At 47.7% G+C, this 22,336-nt stretch overlaps 1 protein-coding gene across 1 annotated transcript; it reads left to right on the top strand.

Moving 5' to 3' along the window:
- Positions 1–85: 85 nt before the first annotated feature.
- Positions 86–21,763, top strand: med1 (mediator complex subunit 1). Its single transcript, XM_034057878.3, has 17 exons — positions 86–162; positions 264–489; positions 4,337–4,443; positions 5,569–5,647; positions 5,750–5,804; positions 6,178–6,310; positions 7,113–7,141; positions 7,694–7,765; positions 8,195–8,269; positions 8,399–8,562; positions 8,646–8,757; positions 9,259–9,383; positions 11,414–11,541; positions 12,279–12,480; positions 15,861–15,956; positions 16,668–16,773; positions 17,001–21,763. The coding sequence occupies exons 2-17, from the start codon at positions 345–347 to the stop codon at positions 20,818–20,820; spliced, it is 5,448 nt and encodes a 1,815-aa protein (XP_033913769.3). The 5' UTR covers positions 86–162; positions 264–344; the 3' UTR covers positions 20,821–21,763.
- Positions 21,764–22,336: the final 573 nt, after the last annotated feature.

Here is a 22,336-nt window from a genome sequence, read left to right as displayed (position 1 = left end):
AGCACGACGTCAATGTAATTTGTCACAATACTGACAGACTAATTACTAATATAAATACTAATCTAAATGCGAAAACAAAATTGGTTCTATAGGATCGCTATCAATCATTTTGTGTTGTATTTATTTCCATCTCGGGGGAAGATTTCTTTAAGATTCATCAAAGTAAGTTTTAGGGTCTTTTAATACTGCCTAATGACGCTTCTAAAAATTCAAACAATTACTTCTTGTTTTTTATTCTTTCATCTTTTTCTCTGTCCTGTTAGACGCGCACTGACGGCGTCAGTGACCCGCCTCTTCCGGAGCGCCGCTCTCCGCGTCTGCAGGACTGGAGGTTTGTTGTGAAGATGGCGGCGGTTTCGGGTGTTTATGCGCCAGGCTGCAGCCCGGCTAGAGAGCTGGGGCCCGGGACACAGGGTGCGAGCCAGACCGGGGCCTCTAGCGCGGGGGGAATGGCGAACGGGGATCGTGCGAAGCAGGATGCGGCCACAGGTGAGATAAAAGCAGGACGAGGGTGGGGGGGGGGCTTTTCAATAGAGCGGTTGTCTGTTTTAAACACGGAAAGCAGTAATGGAGTGATGCAGGTAGGCGCTTGTATTGTGGTGAACACGCAGTCTGGAGTTGGATAATGGCAAGTCGAAATATTGTTTGTCATACCAGGGCTTCCCAACCCCGGTCCTGGGGACCCCCAGTGTCTCCTGGTTTGCATTCCACCTGAGCTCTGTTACTTAACTATACCCTTAATTGAACTAATAATTAGCTTAATAAGATCCTTTTGTTCTCTGCTCCTAAAAAGTTGCAGATTTCACGTTATTTATACGATTTTATAGTGAATTTGAAAACTGTTTAATAGCTGAGAACAATTAAAACGACCTAATTAAGGAATTAATTCGTACAATTAAGGGTTTAGTTAAGTAATTGAGAGCTCAGATACAGGGTTGCCAGATGCTACTCATTGAACCAATTACCCCCCATTTCCAGACTCCTTACGTATACCGTATGTTTTTTGATTTGTTAAAAAGTTTTAGTTTGGATTTTCGTTTAAATCCCATTGCTTCTCTACCACAATTAATTTATTTTATTTATTTCTTAGCAGACATCCTTATCCAGGGCGACTTACAATTGTTACAAGATATCACATTATTTTTACATACAGTTACCCATTTATACAGTTGGGTTTTTACTGGAACAATCTAGGTAAAGTACCTTGCTCAAGGGTACAGCAGCAGTGTCCCCCACCTGGGATTGAACCCACGACCCTCCAGTCAAGAGTCCAGAGCCCTAACCACTACTCCACACGACTTTTAATTTATAATAATAATAATAATAATAATAATAAAAAAATAAAAAAAAATGCTACATAACGTAGTACAGAATTTCTCTGAAAATATTTTCTGTAAATCCGAGAGCCATCTAAAATGTACATGTTACCTATCTGCTATATTTAATGCAGTGGAGGAGTGTGGATGGTGGAGGAGTTAAGTGTAAGGCGGGACTTATGGTAAAAGGCATGTACTATTGCACTAGGCCATCACTGTCATTAAGTAGGGGTAGGTTAGAACAGGGGTAGGCAACCCTGGTCCTGGAGCACCACGATCCTGCAGGATTTGTAGGGATCTCTTAATCATCAATTGCTAAATACCTGGAACACATGGTAATTCTGACCAAATAAGCCAATCATTGAGTCAATCAGGGCTTGGGTAAAACAAAAAACAGAAGTGTCTGTGGCACTCCAGGACCAGGGTTGCCTACCCCTGGGTTAGAGTACTCTAAATAATTATAATTACTCACACTAATTTATTACTGGAGTACTCGAACAAAAATTAAATCATATCTCTTCATGAACGTAAGTTCAATATACTGTAGCGACCCGGTCAGTTCAGGTTGGCAGACTTTTGTTTGATCTGGTCCTGTGCATTCACATTATCTGTATTGTTCCGGGGTGGGACCATACCACTAGTTTCGTTAGTATGGGTGTGTGTGTGTGTGAGCCGCTGTAGGGTGCAGACCATGTCATCTAGACACCCTTGCTCTGCCCCCCTATGAGAGTAGTGGTCCGCTCTCTTCTCTGTGTGTGTGGAAGTGAGCGAGTTTTTAGGTTAGAGACAGGAGGAAGGATTTATTGTTTTTGTGGTGTGGTCCTGACCCAAACACGGACCTGTTTAATTAGTAATGTAGTTTTGTTATTCACGTATACCACCTTAACACTAGCCACAGAAGTCATTCTGACGGTTTGAGGTTTTCAAATTTAAATGACTCTGCATGTCTGAAAGTTATGTGGTTGTCCGTTTATGACTTTTCCTAAATAAATACCCTGAAGGGGTTTGAAAGGCAGGATCACGAAAATAAGGACGTTATAAGCCGGCACCTGGCAACAAAGCCGTCATTTTGACAGACTTTAATACATGTTTTTATTTTGAATATAACCTACAATATTCTTTATATATATCTCTACTGGACCTAGCAGCCATCAATTCCTTCATTTTGTACAAGGAATGCACCAGGGAAAATATCAGTAGGAGAGATTTCATCTTGAAGCTAGCCACAGCGCTTCGGTACTATTATATGGAAAGTACTATTTGAATAGCCCCCTATTTGAAAAATATTTCCCCGTACTTTTCCCCCCATGCAACATCACCCCCCCCCCCCCCCCCCCCCATGGCTTTGATTTCCCCCAATCTGGCAACCCTGTTCAGTTGGAATGAAAACCAGAAGACACTGGGGTGCAAGAACTGGGGTTGCACAACCTTCCAACAAAACATTCTAACTGTGAACAAGACAGCAATCAATCAAGTGCCAGTATATCCAAACCTTTTAATAAATCAATGTAACAAGATGAATCAATTTCATTAATAACTCAACTTGGTTAATGTTGAAACATATTAATAGCTTCAAGTTAGTCACAAAACATATTAATCAGTTGGATTTTTAAATTAATGTTATCAAGTACAAAAGTTGGTATGAAAACGTTTCTATAAAAAACATGTGCATCTCAACACCTAGCCAAAATGCATTTGTTACAACTTGTAAGCGAAAACAATATTCTAGTAACACACTTGACAAATTAATATCCCAAAAGCATGTCATTTTTTAAAATACTGAATTTTTACCGTCCGTTAGTTAGTATCACATCCCCCAAGCAGAGAAATCACATGACCTTAACACTGACCAATTGCCAGAGCGCTAGCTCTGCGTCCCGCCTCCAGATAATCTGTCAGCTGTGATTTGCCAATTTGTGTTTTGATTGACAGTCCGCCAATACTACCTCGCCACGGTTTTCTGTTTGTTTTCTAATCCTAGTGGAGTAGACGGCACCTGTATATTTTTGACGTCTAGTCATTAAAGTGGGCTCAGCAAAAAAAAGAAATGGACTCTGGGCTGGGCCCTCCAAAGGCTGAGCCCGGGTGCAGGTGCGTCCCTTGCACCCCCCCCACCGACACCGGCCCTGTCTGGGAGTTGAGTGCTGTCTGTGGTACTTGACCCTAGAACCACTGTGCGCAGTGTGTGTGCGTGCAGTATTGTATAGCACAGTGTGTGTGTGTGTGCAGTGTTGTGTAGCGCAGTGTGTGTGTGTGCAGTGTTGTATAGCGCAGTGAGTGTGTGCGCAGTGTTGTATAGCGCAGTGTGTGTGTGTGCAGTGTTGTGTAGCGCAGTGTGTGTGTGTGCAGTGTTGTATAGCACAGTGTGTGTGTGTGCAGTGTTGTGTAGCGCAGTGTGTGTGTGTGCAGTGTTGTATAGCGCAGTGAGTGTGTGCGCAGTGTTGTATAGCGCAGTGAGTGTGTGCGCAGTGTTGTATAGCGGTGTGTGTGTGTGTGCAGTGTTGTATAGCGCAGTGTGTGTGTGTGCAGTGTTGTATAGCTGTGTGTGTGTGTGCAGTGTTGTATAGCACAGTGTGTGTGTGTGCAGTGTTGTGTAGCGCAGTGTGTGTGTGTGCAGTGTTGTATAGCGCAGTGAGTGTGTGCGCAGTGTTGTATAGCGCAGTGAGTGTGTGCGCAGTGTTGTATAGCGGTGTGTGTGTGTGTGCAGTGTTGTATAGCGCAGTGTGTGTGTGTGCAGTGTTGTATAGCTGTGTGTGTGTGTGTGCAGTGTTGTATAGCGCAGTGTGTGTGTGTGTGTGCAGTGTTGTATAGCTGTGTGTGTGTGTGTGCAGTGTTGTATAGCGCAGTGTGTGTGTGTGTGTGTGTGCAGTGTTGTATAGCTGTGTGTGTGTGTGCAGTGTTGTATAGCGCAGTGTGTGTGTGTGTGTGCAGTGTTGTATAGCTGTGTGTGTGCAGTGTTGTATAGCGCAGTGTTGTATAGTTCAGTGTTACAGCACTGTCTCTCTCTCTCGTCTCCTCAGAGATGGAGAGGCTGAGCCGGGTGAATGCTCTGCTCGAACGGCTCCACAGCAAGTACACAGCGGCACGGCCCTGGCAGGAGACCATGAAGCTGGTGCGGCAATCCATGGTGAGTACTGGCTGGGAGGGTATGGGGGTGCAGGGTATAGGGGTACATGCTGGGAGGGTATGGGGGTGCAGGGTATAGGGGTACATGCTGGGAGGGTATGGGGGTGCAGGGGTGCGATCATTTGATTTGTATAATGCATATAACTTAAACAAAAGTTGTTATATTAAAATCCACTACCATGGTACCAAACCGTTATACGTGCAGCAGCAACTCTATGTGGAGCCGCTGCGGTGTATGGAGCAGGGTACAGTATCCAAAGCACTGGGGCGGGACCTCTTGCGGTTGTAGTGCTTCAGTAAAATATGTACTGAACACCCAGTGTACAAGACAGTGTAAGAGAAGTGATATGGTAGAATATGTTTGAAACATACAAAATATACACTAACACAAATCGTTTTAATTTCGAAAACTGAGCACTGTCCGCCCCTCCCCTCTCCAGCTCATGTTATCCAGAGGCAAACCTTTCATTTCTTCATTTGACAGCAAAGCGCTGTATAGCGTAAGCTGTAGTGAAAGAAATGTCTCGAAACCCCTCTGCTGTTTGGGATTTTTTGGTTAAACGCCCACAGACCAAAAAAAAAAGTTGAATGCCATCTGTGCTTGCGACTGTTGATGTATCATGGAGGCACAACCAATGTCTAGGGTCACTTGACAAGCATAAGTTCATATTATTATTAATAATAATAATAATAATAATAATAATAATAATAATAATAATAATAATAATAATAATAATAAGATTTTTAGTAGTAGTATAGTGTGACTGATACCCTGCTTGGAACGGTCACTGTTAAATAAAGCTTTGTTTTGCAAGTCTGCTGCAGTTGGTGCTGCTGCAATGCACGCTACTTTATATTGCAAGCAGCATCAATTACCTGGAAAATAAACAGCATGTATTTTTATTTAATTTACAAAAACATCATTATTGTTCGGTGTAATGTATTTTTAAACTACATGCAAATGTTTTATTCCATTTATATGGATTACCTGTAAATTAACAGGATTTTCAGTCCAGTACAAACAAGTAGCTGTGGTGACGTCACCAGTAAATTATGCAAATGAGTACCATTGAAGGTTCGAACCTTCTTTCGGGAATGTGTTCCAAACCTCCCTCTGTCTCTGCAGGAGAAGCGGGCTGTCTTGAATGTAGGAGGACACCAGCACCTGGGGAGCTGTCTGGAGATTCTGCAGAAAGCACTGAAGGGTGAGTGTGCAGTGGAGACTGGCAATGAATGTTGAGCTGGGGGGATGAGCACGTACACTCTTAGTGGTGCCCTACACTAACCTCTCTCTCTCCTGTTCACAGTGACCTCGCTTCCCTCGATGACTGACCGCTTGGAGTCAATTGCACGACAGAATGGGTGAGTCACCCTAGCGTGTACGTGCTGTCTCTGTGTGTGAGTGTGAGTGCTGTGTCTGTGCTGTCTCTGTGTCTGTGTGAGTGCTGTCTCTGTGTCTGTGTGAGTGCTGTCTCTGTGTCTGTGTGAGTGCTGTCTCTGTGTCTGTGTGAGTGCTGTCTCTGTGTCTGTGTGAGTGTGAGTGCTGTCTCTGTGTCTGTGTGAGTGCTGTGTCTATGTGAGTGCTGTCTCTGTCTGTGTGAGTGTGTGTGAGGCTAAAGGGTGTGTCTTGGTTTGGTAAATTGTGGTGTTGAGTAAAGAGCTTTGAGACTCTAGCTGTGTGTCTCACTGTGTAACCCTCCCTCTCTCCCCATCTCCCCATCTCCCTCTCCCCCAGGCTGGGCTCTCACCTGAGCCCCACAGGGACCGAGTGCTACATCACCTCAGACATGTTCTATGTGGAGGTGCAGCTGGACTCAGGGGGGCAGCTGCTGGATGTGAAGGTGGCTCATCACGGGGAGAACCCAGCGGTGAGGGGATTGGAGGAGCTTCATAGGATCCAGCACAGTCAATCTGTATACAGAGCTTCCCTCTGTGTTTATTCAGGTCTTCTTCACACATCAGAAAATATATTGAAAACAGTGAATCCGAGGAAGGGCCGCTATACAGCAGAGTAGAGTAGCTGCACATCTTGCTGTCCATCAGATAAGCGGATTTGTGAATTACTGAGCCGGGCAAATCCGCCGGAGATCTCTAGTAATGAGTTCACGCTGCCTGGCGTCGGGTTCAAGGTTAAAATAAATTAATAAACAACAATGCTGAGTGATGGGCCATGGTGGGGACAGTGTTTTTTTACGACTTTTATATTTCAAAACAGCTTGTTTATATTCTTAAACTAAAACACAGTGACTTTTAACAAACGTTTGAACATTATCATACTGTTCCTGTTATGTAATCCTTATTATCACTGCAGGTGTGTGTGTGGGGGTTGTGGCCAGGTTTAGATTTAGACATGTATGAATGTTAAAGTTTTATATATTTATATTTATTTTAAGATTGCATGTATGTTGTTTAAAAATTGAATACAAATATTTACAGAAACAAAAAAAATCGAAAAAATGTAGCACTGAAATCTGAAATCTCTCCCTCTACCTCTCTCTGTCCTCTCTCCCTGTCCTCTGTCTCTCTGTCTCTACCTCTCTCTCCCTGTCTCTCCCCCATTCTCTCTCTCTGTCTCTTCCCCGTTCTCTCTCTCTCTCTCTCTCTCTCTCTCCCTCCCTCCCCCTCTACCTGTCTCTCTCTCTCTCTCTCTCTCTCTCTCTCTCGTTTCAGAGCTGTCTGGAGCTGGTAATGCACCTCAGGTGAGTGTGTATAGTCTCAGCCACACAGATGAAGGCACTGGTTGAAACTTTGTCAGCTTGCCCTCCGAGTTTTATAACTGAGAGTATGTGACCTGTATTAATACTTACAGCATCTCTATCCACGAGAAGAAACAGATTCTCACTGCTGAAGTAACACTGATGTGGGCAGCAGATTTTTAAAGAAATCTTACATTTAAAATGCAATGCCTCTGTGACTTCTAAGTGTTTCAATATTAACTAAATCGAGTTATTAATGAAATTGATTCATCTTGTTACATAATTGATTTATTTAAAGGTTTGGATATACTGTCACTTGATTGGTTACGGTCTTGTTCACAGTCATGCTATAATAACGTTAGACTGTTTTGTTGCTGGTGATGTATTTATTTTCACAAGGTTTTCTTTAGCGGTTGTGCTGGGGCAGCGCTGTGGTGGTGGGGGGTGTCTACTTCCCAGTCTTGCACCAGGCCCCAGTAAACCCTAGCGCTGGCACAGTATTAGTGTGGTTGGTTCAACTGGTTTGTATTCATTGTATTCCCTTCTCTCCTCCAGGGAGAGGAACTTTGAAGAGTTTTCGAAGCACCTGAAGGGTCTCGTCAACCTGTACAAACTGCCGGGGGACGAGTGAGTCTGTGTGTGTCTCTGTGTCTGTCTCACTGAGATGGGGGTTGAACAACTGTGTAAACCTCAGTTCTGTCTTCCTGTCCCCCCTGTGTATCACGCTCTCCTGTCCCCCCTGTGTATCACGCTCTCCTGTCCCCCCTGTGTATCACGCTCTCCTGTCCCCCCTGTGTATCACGCTCTCCTGTCCCCCCTGTGTATCACGCTCTCCTGTCCCCCCTGTGTATCACGCTTTCCTGTCCCCCCTGTGTATCACGCTCTCCTGTCCCCCCTGTGTATCACGCTCTCCTGTCCCCCCTGTGTATCACGCTCTCCTGTCCCCCCTGTGTATCACGCTCTCCTGTCCCCCCTGTGTATCACGCTCATCTGTTCCCTCTGGTGTTTGAATGCTGTGTAACCTCCTTACCTGTCCCACCCGCTCCTGTGTTGCAGTAAGCTCAAGACAAAGATGTACCTATCCCTGCAGTCTCTGGAGATTGATCTCAGTAAGATGATGCACATGTTCAGGTAAGGGCAGCAGCTGTGTATGTATTGTAATGCAGCGTATGTATTGTATTGTGTGTGTGTGTGTGTGTGGTGGTGTGTACATGGTGTTGTACTGCAGCTTTTCATTCTGGAGGTGCTGCTGTGTCTCAGGTCTGCTACTAACGCCAACACTGTGGAGACTGTCCTGCACGGCAGCGTGGGATTGCTCACCAAGCGCAGCGGAGGTCACCTGATGAATCTCAAGTGCTACGTGTCTCCCTATGACATCTTCGAGGAGGGAACGGGGACCCTGCTCAACCTCAACGACAGCAACGGTGAGGCCGCTGTGCTCTCCCCTCCCCTCTAATGCCTGTCCCCTGTCCCGCCCCTGTCTCATGCCTGTCCCCTGTTTCTGCAGTCCCGCGCTCGCTGGGTTTGAACGTGTCCGTGACGATCGAAGGCACCGTCTCCCTGTACAAGCTGCCCATCGCGCCGCTGGTCACCGGCTCACACCCCGTCGACAGCAAGGGGTAAGAATGCCCTTGCAGTGCCTCTGGAACAAATACAGCAATCCAGGGGATGCAGGGAGTCACAGCACGGTGCATATAGCCATTCAGACCAGGACAGCAATCTAGGGGGTGCTTAGGAGCTAGAATGCAAGCAGGGAATAACCCAGTGCTGTACCCAGAGCCTGGGAGTCCCTGTAGCAGAGCAGAGTCTGGGGTGTGTTTAGTGCTAATTGGACCCTGGCGTTTTTAATGGGGCCTTACTGCTCAGATATAGCTGCTTCAGTGGGCAGGTGCTGTATAGCTGCACAAGCAGGCGCCTGTGCTTGTATACCAGACTGTTTCAGTAGAGCTGCTGTACAGCAATGCAGACGTGTGCACCGCTCAGCCTCGTATCCATTGCACAGCCAGCACTCTCACAGAAAACACTGCACACAGCACCCAAGTGTTATTTGCACAATCGCAGTTACTGATGCAGTGGTTATCGCTGTCTGTCGTTGTTAACCCTTTGTTCGCCTCCCCCAGCACGCCGTCCTTCTCCTCGGTAACGAATACAAACTGCGTGGACCTGCCAGCCTGTTTCTTCCTGAAGTTGGAGCGGCCCATGCCCGTCTGCCTCTCCTTCATACAGAGACTGCACAGCTGCACCGGTGAGAGCGCCGCCCAGGGGCTGGGAGGGCCAACAGCACACACACACAGAGCGGGCAGGGGTAACAGCACAGGGAGGTAGTTTGGTGGGGGGCATATTTACGTAGAGGACACAGGAAGATTTGGGGGAAACTATATATATTTAAAAAGACTTCTAGTCGAAACATTTGTCATTAAATGCATTAGGTTTCTTTTAGCATTTGTGGCTCTAGTAGATACTGGATTGAACCCTCCCTGGGTTGAGATTAGGGCTGGGTATCAGCAGTATCTTCACAATACAGTAAATGAAGCATGAAACGTACAAATCACACAATTGTCTCATTTGCTTGCGCAAGTGTTTGCAATAACACTAGTAAAGCACATTTGGTCAGTTTCGATTTTGTTTCCTGTTTATTCTTTAAACTGTATTTTCTTTAAAACAAAATTACAAATCAGGGCTCCAGACACAGTTGTTGCCTTAGGAGCCAATTGCTCCTCGGTCAAATCCAATTAATGGAGCCACTTCAGGAGCATGTCATATTCAACTGCTTAAAATACAACAGCTTGTTAAGACACTAAAGTGCTACTAAAACAGTAACTTCATGTCTGTACTCACTTGTTCATTGCCTCGTTCTGCTGAATGGTTAATCGATGACGCTGATTACTGCAAAGAACCCAGCATGTTTTATATTTTAAATATTTTGCAAGTGTTGTGTCTGGAGTTGGTGACGGCACCTCTGATTGTGTGCAGTGTAACATGTGAAACAGCATGCTGCAGCTCCCATGCTCGGTGTCAGTGAAGTCCAGATCTGACAGCATGTAACACAGACAGCTCTTATGATTACATGTTATCGTTTATTCTTCAGTAAAAACGAGTTTAAATTGCAGTGAGCTGGTTCAGCTATTTACGATATTGTAAAATACATTTCCGCACCACACTCGTTCACGCTTGGTCGCCATCACTGCTGCATGAAACTGGGGTTCCTGTATTCTGCTGGTGTTAATACAGCACCTGTCTGTGCTTACAAGCATTTGTATTCAATGAAATTCTTATTATTAGTTTACTTATTACCGTCCTTCTTGCTTTCATTATATTAACACATGATGAAATGCGTTTTTTCCCCATACAGACCCACGTCATCGCACATTCATAAACATTGACACATGCTTTTAAAGGGAGAGGCAGTGTTTTTGAGTTACCACTGTTAGCTGGTATATTAATATTTTGTATCAAGATCTGTTTCTGCAGCCTGACCAACCCCATGCAATTTTTTTTAAAGCAAAAAACATATTGTTGGTATAATATTAATATTAAAAACTGTGTGCAATTATTTTTTTATGCATTTGCAACCTTTTGGAGTCTGGAGTCCTGTAAATAAAATAAATAAATAATAATAATAATAATAATAATACAACTAAAATAAAAATGTGCACAGTTCTTGGAAACAAATGTTTTTCAAAAGCTCTGAATCCTGACAAAAAAGAAAAACAGTTCTCTTAAATGCACATTGTTTTTAAAACAAATATCATTATTTTATATTGAGTTTTTTTCTTGAGGAACACTAAGTGATCTACATGTTCTGGTTCACAAAAAAACACTGGATTTTAAACCAGCCAGCGCAGGTCGAATTTCGCCGTCACCCTGGTGAGATTATCAACGTTAATAACACTCCTCCACTCTGCTTCTGTTTCGTTCCGCTGCGGGTGGACTTGACACTCTGAACACAGTGATTGGTAGGTGAGGCTGCTAGAGTACATGCTAATAAATAATATTATCTAATTATCAGTGTAGACACAAATGAATGCATGCGCATGTTTGTATTAGCAGATAAAATTTTACATTAAAAAATGTCGATACAGGGGTCACTGTATCGATAATCATATCGTCAAGAAAAATATTGCGGTTCAGCGCGTGAGTCTGAGTCGGCACACCTCCAGATCAGATACACTGTGCAAGACCTGGCTCTGTACTGGAAGGGTTTGAGAGAACAAGCTTACCTACTGTCAGCAACTGTACGGATAATTTTGAAATGTTTCTGTCTCCCCCTCTCAGGGATCCCTGTGTTCGACGCCCCCCCTCCCCTGGCCCCTCTGTACGAGCTCATCACTCGGAGCCAGCTGCAGGAGAAGGAGGGTGGGGCTGCGCTGCCTCCACACGCACACACCATGCGCTTCTATGCTGTGAGTACCAACACGCACGCACACACACACACACACAGACGCACACTGAGACACATACATACATACATACATACTGAGACACATTGACACCCATACAGACACACTGAGACACATACGCACACACACACAGCGACTGATACTGACACGCATGCACACACACACACAGACTGATACTGACACACCCATACAGACAGGCACGCACACACACACACACTGATATTATTATTATTATTATTTATTTCTTAGCAGACGCCCTTATCCAGGGCGACTTACAATTGTTACAAGATATCACATTATACAGATATCACATTATTTTTACATGCAATTACCCATTTATACAGTTGGGTTTTTACTGGAGCAATCTAGGTAAAGTACCTTGCTCAAGGGTACAACAGCAGTGTCCCCCACTGGGGATTGAACCCACAACCCTCCGGTCAGGAGTCCAGAGCCCTAACCACTACTCCACACTGCTGCCCCAATACTGATACTGAGACACTGACACATACATACACACTGATACATACGTACGCACACACACACTGATACTGAGACACACTGACACGCACACATACAGACACACTGATACTGACATACGTACAATCTTGAGAGTTTTGTAACTGTATGAAAGCTTTTTTGTAGGTTTAATTTGAATGTGTTTTCCATTGTTTTAAATGCTGTTTTTGTTTGGAATGTGTAGCAATGATTTTTTATTTTTTTTTTGCTGTTTTCTCTCTCAGTCCCTGCCTGGTCAGCAGCACTGCTACTTCCTGAACCGTGACGCCCCTGTGCACGAGGGCCGGAGCCTGCAGGGGGCGCTGCTGAGTAAGATCCCGTTCCGCCACCCCGCCCAGGTACCCGCGTTGCTGGACCTGCTGCGCCACCAGGCTGCGTACAACACGCTGATTGGGAGCTGCGTCAAGAGAACCCAGCTCCGGGAGGGTGAGTCACAGGGCTAAGGGGGCTAACTAGGGTGAACCGGAGCTACTGAGAACTAACGAGAATGATCGGGAGCTGCATCACGAGGGAGAGTAAGGAAAACAAGAGCTACCTGGGGCACAGCGTACAAGAAAGCTATCAAGTCCATGGTATTACTTTAATCCAGCATGTTTCAGATTCTTTCATATTGCTGTGGAAGAAAGCACTGGGGGAGCACTTCACTAATTTAATGAACACAGTTCTTGAATGCCAACAGTAGGAGAATAATGTGGTTCATGCAGTTCTGCATGGTTCTCCTACTGGTGGCATTAAACAAAGTCATTTTCTCGCACTGTCCGTGTAGATTTCCATAGTGGAAAACGGGCTTTTGTTTCTTCAGTTCACTGACGGCATTCAAATAACAGTATATAATAACACAATCGTAATTTAAAAATTAAACGCCTGGTGAATTTATTGCAGATCATAAACAACTCGTTATTTTCTTTTATGTTGTCATCTAGTCAACACATGTTAAATGTACAGAAAGCCAGACTGAAAAAATAGATCAGCTATTACCTTTTAAACACGTGATCCACATAATCAGAATGATTAAACAAATAATCCAGAAGGTAGTTTCTTTTTGAATGACACACAACCTAATACATTACTCTGCTTTTAACTTGCTGAGCACACTGGTAAAGTTTTGTACTTAAAAAAAATAAAAAAATAAAAAAACACAGGATGATTACAATTTCACTGTTTCTGACCGGGACAAAAAAATGGATGCTGGAAACTGACAATCCCGGTTTTCCTGGGGTGCTGGGAAACCCTGATGTAGTTCCCCCGAGACGTTACATTTTTTGCTGTACTTGTTTCCTCAGAATATGAACTAAACCCTGAAATGTTTACCTCCGAGTCGGGTTACCTTGTATAGTTCGTTTTTGGCGAACCAGACTCTGAGCGTTTGCCAAAGGGACGGAGACCCCATCTTTAGGTGGACTCGGTACGGTTCGGAGTGCGGACCAATCCCTCTAAAGCAGGGGTTCCCAAACTTGTTTTGCTGCGCCCCCCTTCAGAGATTTTTATTTTGCTGCGCCCCCTCCCCCTCTTCTAGTAAACACTACAATATTTAGAAAAATATGATGTTCCTAAAATCACATGTTGTAACGTTACGTGTAAAATGAAAGCCGGCTCCACACAGGCAGTAGCTTTGTGTTCAAATTCAGCAGTTTATATGAACAATTAAGGACCTTGCCAAAGCAGAACACAATAATAATAACCTGTCTCTCTCTCGCTCTCACTGAGACAGCCTCTGTCGCTTGCTCGCACAACTGCGCTCATTCGCGTTAAACCACGCCCTCCGTCCGCATTCACCAATCCCAGGCATGGCATTCAGACCCCAAACTCCCGCCAGCATTCTGGGGGTACAGATGCATGTCCAGGACTGGTGAACACGGACAGACTGGCAACCAACACTCCCCCCCTGCTAGCTAGTGGCATGACACAGCAAAACATTATGCAATACAGAAACATAAAAGACAAACAAACAGGACAGTCAATAAGTCCTGCACCGATGGAAATCGACGGTCGTTACAATATTGTAGCATTGAGCCTACCAGGATGCAGTGCAGCTGGGACAGCGGCAAAGGTGCAACATTTAAATAAGCGACTAATCTTTAAAAAAGTTTTAATATAGATTTAAGATGGATACACTTTATTACAATCACTATTCGTAATTCTGTTAACAACAATACAGTCACATATTCTTGTTGTTCATTCCACATTTAAATGAGAAAGTAAGGGCGTGGAGAATATAAAAACCCATTTAATTGTTTCACAGCCAAACCCTGTAAATTAAACATGATTTTATTATTATTATTATTATTATTATTATTATTATTATTATTATTATTATTACAGTTATTACAGTTGACCTTTTTGTGTCGATCAGGGTCTGGTTTTACTAGTGGTAACGCCCTTAGCGCTTTCAAATTTCAATGTGTTTATGTTTGTGAAATACAAGGTATACTGTATTAAAAATACTACAATAATAATAGTAATCAAATCAGTTTAATTTACGCTGTTTTACTGTGAAACAACAATAATCTTTTTATTATAACAAATATAATTTTGCACCCTTGTTTGTTTGTTTTCTACAATCTGTACGCAGCACAACTCGTCAATTAAACTAAAAGCTAAGACCCCCCCCCTATATATAAACTGCAGGTGTATCTAAGTCTAGTGTTTTATTTTTTATTTTTATTTATTTATTTTTTATTTGTGAACAAAATGTATCTGATAATAAAAACCCCAGCCGCTGCACTTTCAAATGAAGGCAGGCTGGGCGATAGAGTCTCTGAGCTACTATATAGGTCTGAAACGACACAAGCTCTGTGGACAGGGATTGGTCAGATTTAACCGGGGGTTGGTCAGATTAAACGTGCTGGAATGTATTTCGCTGTGTTTCAGACTCCCTGGTTTGCTGGAATGTATTTCGCTGTGTTTCAGACTCCCTGGTTTGCTGGAATGTATTTCGCTGTGTTTCAGACTCCCTGGTTTGCTGGAATGTATTTCGCTGTGTTTTAGACTCCCTGGTTTGCTGGAATGTATTTCGCTGTGTTTTAGACTCCCTGGTTTGCTGGAATGTATTTCAATGTGTTTCAGACTCCCTGGTTTGCTGGAATGTATTTCAATGTGTTTCAGACTCCCTGGTTTGCTGGAATGTATTTCGCTGTGTTTCAGACTCCCTGGTTTGCTGGAATGTATTTCAATGTGTTTCAGACTCCCTGGTTTGCTGGAATGTATTTCGCTGTGTTTCAGACTCCCTGGTTTGCTGGAATGTATTTCGCTGTGTTTCAGACTCCCTGGTTTGCTGGAATGTATTTCGCTGTGTTTCAGACTCCCTGGTTTGCTGGAATGTATTTCAATGTGTTTCAGACTCCCTGGTTTGCTGGAATGTATTTCAATGTGTTTTAGACTCCCTGGTTTGCTGGAATGTATTTCGCTGTGTTTTAGACTCCCTGGTTTGCTGGAATGTATTTCGCTGTGTTTCAGACTCCCTGGTTTGCTGGAATGTATTTCGCTGTGTTTTAGACTCCCTGGTTTGCTGGAATGTATTTCGCTGTGTTTTAGACTCCCTGGTTTGCTGGAATGTATTTCGCTGTGTTTCAGACTCCCTGGTTTGCTGGAATGTATTTCGCTGTGTTTCAGACTCCCTGGTTTGCTGGAATGTATTTCGCTGTGTTTCAGACTCCCTGGTTTGCTGGAATGTATTTCGCTGTGTTTCAGACTCCCTGGTTTGCTGGAATGTATTTCGCTGTGTTTCAGACTCCCTGGTTTGCTGGAATGTATTTCGCTGTGTTTCAGACTCCCGGGTTGCTGTAATGTATTTCCCTGTGTTTCAGACACCCCAGGCCTGCTCCAGTTTGAGGTCTGCCCCCTCACTGACACCAGTTTCAGCGTCTCCTTCCAGCACCCCGTCAACGAGTCCCTGGTCTGCGGTGAGTAAAACAGCCTCCCCAGTCTCCCCAGCCTCCTGGTTTAAACCAACTTTAAAAGGCTTAAAAAATAAGGAAAACCTATATTGTGACAACAATCTTTTAAGAAAACTTTCTGTAAATATTTGCAGAATACTTACACTGCTGTTACAACCATGGTTCATTTATTATTAATAGCATTTTAATTAAATTGTACCTAATCACGTTTTTATTTACAATGTAGGGAACATACTGTGTCGAACAAATGCTTAGAATGAAAACGTGTTGTTTTCCCTTCATTGTAAAACGTTATTTGGTATAATTTAATTAAAACGCTATTAATAAGTAAACCAATGGTTGTAGCCCCAGTTTAAGTCCTGTATTCTGTAAATATTTAGTCTAATAGTTAACATCATAGTATACATCATATGCAAACCAATGAAATATCTTGTGTGTGTGTATATATATTAATAGAGAGAGCATACATGCGTGTCTCCAGCCATGTGACTGAACGCGGTGAACTCATTGGTTGCTGACTTTGAGACTTGCAAGTGGGTATGACACACTGCCTGATGCGAGGAAATCTCATCGCAAAATATTAAACCTGTTTAAACTTTGCGAGCCGATTTAAAATCGCATCGCAAAGCATAACACACTGCCCAATGCGACTGAAAAATCGCGTCGGCTGTGTGTCCCCTGCTTAACTGAGACTCTCTCCTCTCTGCTGCCCTCTAGTGGTGATGGACGTGGTGGACTCGCGGCAGGTCTGCTGTAAGCTGTACAAGGGCCTGTCTGACGCACTGATCTGCACTGACGACTTCATCACCAAGGTGGTGCAGAGGTACAGGCTGCAACTCCCACCCTGCCCCTTTCTCTAGCTGTCTACCTCGATTGCTGCCACAGTTACAATTGTGTTTAAAAATGTTACGCTAATATGCGCTCCACCTCTCTCTCGCTCTCCTCCTCCTCTCTACATTCACCCACACCCTCTCTCCCATTTCATCCTCACTCCATCTTCCTCCTCCTTCACCCTTCCTCCTTTGTTTTCCCTCTCTCTACTCCTCCCAGGTGCATGTCTATCCCGGTGACAATGAGAGCGATCCGTCGCAAGGCTGAGACCATCCAGGCTGACACGCCAGCTCTGTCCCTCATCGCCGAGACTGTGGAGGACATGGTGAAGAAGAACCTGCCTCCTGCTGGCAGCCCGGGGTACGGCATGGGCACCGGCAACGTGGGGGGGAACCCCCTGGGGACCCCCGGAGGAGGTGCGGGGGGCATGACCCCGACAGGAGGTGGGTGCGGCAGCTCCTACCAGCCCGGGCCCATCAACACCCTGTTCGGAATGGGAATGGTGCACAAGGACAGGCCACCTGTGGCAGGGGGGGACCCCTCAAACATGGGGGTCTCGGGGTCTCAGCAGCAGCAGCAGGGCGGGGACGACTTCAGCAAGGTGACCCAGAACCCCATTCTGACCAGCCTGCTTCAGATCACCGGCAGCGTGGGCCCCGGCTCCACCCCGCCCCCCGGCCCTAACGGCCCCCCCTCCTCCTCATCCTCCTCCTGCCAGCCCCAGCACACGCCCCCCACAGCCTCCTCCCCGGCCAGCAACACCAAGAACCACCCCATGCTGATGAACCTGCTGAAGGACAACCCGCCCCAGGACTTCTGCACTCTGTACGGCTCCAGCCCCCTGGAGAGGCAGAACTCCTCCTCGCCCCGGACTGACCCCTCTGGGGGACCGGGGGGCGGTGGAGGGGGGTCCTCCTCCTCCTCCTCGGGGGGCAAATCCAAGAAGAAGCGCCCCCGCCCCTCAGACAGGCCCGGCGGGGGCGTAGGGGGGACCAGGCAGCCCCAGACAGAGGAGGATTTCCACCGAGAGCTGTTCTCCATGGACGCCGACGCCTCCTCGCAGAACCTGTTCGATGTGAACCTACCGGGCGACGGACTGGACACCCCCCACACCCTCACCCCGGCGCCCAGCCAGTGCGGGACGCCCCCCACGGGAGCTCCCTATCACCACCAGTCCGCCTCTGGCTCAGCCCCTTCCTCCCACCCCCACTCCCACTCCCACCCCCACCCGCAGCACAGCGGCAGGATGGTGCGCCTCTCCAGCTCGGACAGCATTGGTGCCGACGTCACAGACATCCTGTCAGACATCGCTGAGCAGGCAGGCAAGCTGGCCAGCCACCAGCTGCACCTCCACCAGCAGCAGGTGGGCGGGCTGGGCCCCGATGACGGGGGTCTGGGAGCCCTGGGGAGCCTTGGTACCCCGATTCGCGACTCCTCCAGCTCGGGGCAGGGCAGCACCCTGTTCGACCCGGATGTTTTCAACGCCGGCAGCAACGAGAACCCCTTCTCCACGGACCCGGCTGACCTGATCGCGGAGGCCAATGCCACGGCAGGGGCCACGCCCAACAGCGACTCGTCGTCCAACAACTTCTTCCCCGACGCAGTGGACTTCAACCCTGAGCTGCTCACCAGCCAGGGCTTCCCCCCTTCTTACTTCGAAGACAGCAGCCCTAGTGCGGACGGGGACCTCGACCTGGTTAAGGGGTTCGGGGCCGGGGTCCCCCAGCAGCAAGCCATCACCCCCTTACCCCAGAGCGGGAGCCAGGGACACCCCCACTCGCACCCCCACCACACCCCGGACTCGGGGCTCAAAGACCCTTTTGAGATGAATATGTTCGGGGGCAGCGCGGGCGGGGGTAAGCCTCTGATGGGGGGTCCCCTGCCCAGCTCAGACCTGGGGGAGCCCCATTCCTCTCACTCCACTCACTCAGGGGGCAACCAGAGCCCCCTGATGATGGGACTGGGAGGCGGTGGAGGGCCGATGGGAGGCAGCGACTATGGGAAGGGAGATTCCGCCAAGGCTGCCAAGCAGCAGCAGCAGATGATGAGGGGGGGTAAAGAGGGGGCTGGCTCCGGCCCAGGAGGGGCGGGTATGGGATCTTCGGAAGGCAAGCAGGGCAAGCGCAGCCGCACCCCCTCCAGCGATGGCAAGAACAAAGAAAAGCCCCCCAAGCGCAAGAAGCTGGACCCCGACGGCAAGTCTCCGTCCCACAGCTCAGGGGGGCGGCCCTTCACCCCCCCCTCCAGCGCAGCCGCTGCCGGGGGGGGCTCCAAATCCCCAGGGAGCTCCTCGGGTCGATCCCAGACACCCCCCGCAGGGGGCGCAACACCCCCCATCCCCAAAATCACCATCCAGATCCCCAAGGGTACGCTGAGCGGGGGTAAGACCTCCTCCCATGGGGGCTACACCTCCAGCAGCTCCGCGGGGGGTGGCGGGGGCACGGGGGGAGGCAGCAAGAGCCACCACTCCCACTCCTCCTCCTCCTCCTCTTCATCAAAGACCAAGGGCAGCAAGGGGGAGGGCTCCATGGGCCAGGGCAGCTCAAAGCTGGGGGCCGGGGGGGCCATAGGGGGGCCCCTGGGGGTACAGTCCAAGACACAGGGCCTGGGAGGTGGAGGTGGGGGGAAGCCTGGCTCCTCTCCCATCTCCAAGCACGGCCTGAGCAGTGGAGCAGGAGGAGGAGGAGGAGGAGGGGGTAAGATGAAGCCGCAGGGGGGCAAACCTCCTGGGTCCCTCCTCAACCCTGGCCTGGGCAAGCCCAACATCTCCCCTTCCCACTCCAGGGGCCCAGGTGGGGGGTCTGGCGGCTCGGAGAAGCTATGCTCCCCGATGAAGCCGCAGCAGCTCCCCGGAACACCCCCCTCCTCGAAAGCCAAGTCCCCCATGGGCTCGGGGGGCTCACACATGTCCGGAGGGGGGTCCAAATCTTTCTCGGGCGGGGGTGGAGGGATGGGGTCCCAGAAACAGCAAGGGGTGTCCTCATCTAACCCCTCTTCCTCTAGCTCCTGCTCTTCCTCCGGCTCTTTTGCCGCCCAGTCGCAATATGGGGGAGGGGGCGGGGGAGGAGGAGGAGGAGGGGGTGGGGGGGGTGGGGGAGGGAATAACCCCAACGCCAAGGGCAAGTCTCCCAGCAGAAACAAGAAGCCCTCCCTCACTGCGGTCATCGACAAGCTGAAGCACGGAGTGGGGACCACCGGGGGGGGCCCGGAGGAAGGGTGCGAGGGAGGGGGGCACCCCGGCATGGGGTCCCAGCCCCAGCACGGCTCCAAACACCTGTCTGGGGGTCCCGGTGGGGGGGAGTACTCGTCCGGGAAGAGGGAGAAAGGAGACAAGGAGGGCAAGTCCAAGGTGCCTGTCTCCGGGGAGAAGAAGAACGCGGACTGCAAGGGGGGCAGCACTGGGGTGGCCAAGATCATCATCAGCAAGCCGGAGGGCGGCTCCCCCAGCATCAAGGCCAAGGTTACCCTGCAGAAGCCCGGGGGCGGGGGCGATGGCTCGGGGGACGGGCTGAGGGCGCAGATATCGGGGTCCAAGGCGTACGGGTCCCCCCTCTTCAGCGGCTCCACCCCCAAGCATGAGCGCTGCTCCCCCAGCCACAGCAAGTCCCCCGGGTACACCCCTCAGAACCCCGACAGCGAGAGCGAGTCCGGCAGCAGCTCTGTGGCAGGGAGGTCCCACCAGAACAGCCCAAGCTCTGAGGAAGAGCAGCTCTCCCTGCGGCCCCTGCAGCAGCAGCAGCAGCATGAGTTCACAGCCAGCAGCGACAAGCACAGGAAGCACAAGAAGAAGAAGCAGAGGGAGCGAGAGCGGGAGAAGGACAGGGAGAAGAAGAAGTCCTCCTCTTCCTCCTCCTCAGCCTCTCATGCCCTCAAGGCGGACGGCTGGTCCAAGTCTCCTCTTGTGGCCCCCGAGTCTGCACTGACCCTTCTGGGGCCCGACCGCCAGGCCCGCCCCTCCCCCGGGTACCTGCGCAGCGAGGACGATGACCTCATGGACTCTGCGCTCACCGGGAATCTGGAGCCCTTCCTGAACAAGTAGAACACGCAGCCGGGCCGGGCCGGGTTGCTTTAAACAGCTGCCAGTCCCGCAGCAGCCAGGCTGGGGCATCTTTATCTGTGAAGGGACCTGATACAGTAACATTTAAGGCTGGTACAATTCTGTCAACCGTGAGCCGAAGTCCAGTGAATAATAGGATCGTGAGATCTGTACTGGGCCTGCGAGTCACGCAACATGACCGCTTTTCCAGTTTATCCCTTTTTTGAGTTTGTTGAAACACCCCCCATATACTCAGTTGGTGCACTGAAGAAGCCACAAGCCGGCTTGTTTCTTAGAATTTATTGAAAACCTCTCTTTGCTGTAACCCAATATCCCAGTGCTTTGAATAATAATAATAAGATCTGTGCTGAGGATGTAAGGTAACAGCAAACAAATTACTGAATGTAGATGGAGTTTTAAGAGGGGCATGCCTCGTTAGCATTTTAAAGTACTTCTTTTTTACCTTATTAAAGTATAGCTTTTGTACAGATGCCTTGCTTGTGAGCATTGCTGAGAAGTTGTGTTTGTGAATGCTGTGGTTCAAAGAGTCTTGCTTGCCCAGGCAGGCTTCATGCATCGAGTGATGGGGTTACACGGGAAGCTGACACACACACACACACACACACGTAGGCTGATGTTTTGCACCAATGTAGAGCTATCTAGCAGCGTGCCCAGCCATCTGCAAATTATCCTGCTGGGTAACAAAGAATATGTAATCTGTGTTTTTATAGTTTGTCATGTTTTGTTTTTATATATAACCCAGACTGGAGATTTTAATACTTTTTGTTCTTTTTGAAATGTTTTATTCTCTTTGCTGTAATGCTCGGTTGCTTTTTGGAGCTGAGCTGACACTTTTTTTTGCAATGTTTAAAAACTACAACAACGCAAAAATGAACGGACGGGAAATATGTTGTGATGCTTTTTAAATAAATGTTTTGTGGACAAATTTCTGACTAGTTGCTTCTTTTGGTATATTTTCACAAACGTGCACTAACGGATAAAATGTTCAGTACAAAAAAAAAAGACAAGCAGAAAGAGAAAAAATCTGTTATTGAAATATAAAAATATTTGAGTAACGAAGGTATACTTTACCAGTCTCTAAACGAATCACAGCGGCTTCCTCTCTGTTCTGTCATGTTTGCCTTTCTCTTTGAATTGAAACGTCTTTCCCTAATTAAAGTTTAAAGAGAGAGACGCTCCCTTTCTCTTCCTGTGCCTGCGTGTATTTCACGGGACGGGTGTTGTGCTGAGTTTACAGTCCAAGGGGCTGTGTGGATGTGTTTGTATGTGTATAAACCTGCCATCTGTTGTACCTGCTGTTTGTAAGGAGCTGCGAATGAACACGAATCAGCAGTATAACGGCTCATTATACAGCATGCATTAAGTAAGGTGGAAGACAGCCAATGTGGTGACCTTAATGTGATGCTTTTCATTAAGAAATGGAATGTAACTGTCAATTTAATGGATTGCATTGCTGAAGTAAAATTAATCAAATACCAAAATGAAAAGATTATCACAT

Source organism: Acipenser ruthenus, chromosome 28 (assembly GCF_902713425.1).
Source record: "Acipenser ruthenus chromosome 28, fAciRut3.2 maternal haplotype, whole genome shotgun sequence".
Classification (NCBI taxonomy): Eukaryota; Metazoa; Chordata; class Actinopteri; order Acipenseriformes; family Acipenseridae; genus Acipenser; species Acipenser ruthenus.
This window is presented reverse-complemented; position numbering and strand designations above follow the sequence as displayed.

Excerpts from the sequence above, each read along its gene's own strand:
- med1 (XM_034057878.3), top strand. The coding sequence starts at position 345 with ATGGCGGCGGTTTCGGGTGTTTATGCGCCAGGCTGCAGCCCGGCTAGA. Across the intron at positions 7,766-8,194 it reads TACAAACTGCCGGGGGACGA|TAAGCTCAAGACAAAGATGT; the intron begins GTGAGTCTGTGT and ends CCTGTGTTGCAG. Across the intron at positions 8,563-8,645 it reads CAACCTCAACGACAGCAACG|TCCCGCGCTCGCTGGGTTTG; the intron begins GTGAGGCCGCTG and ends CTGTTTCTGCAG.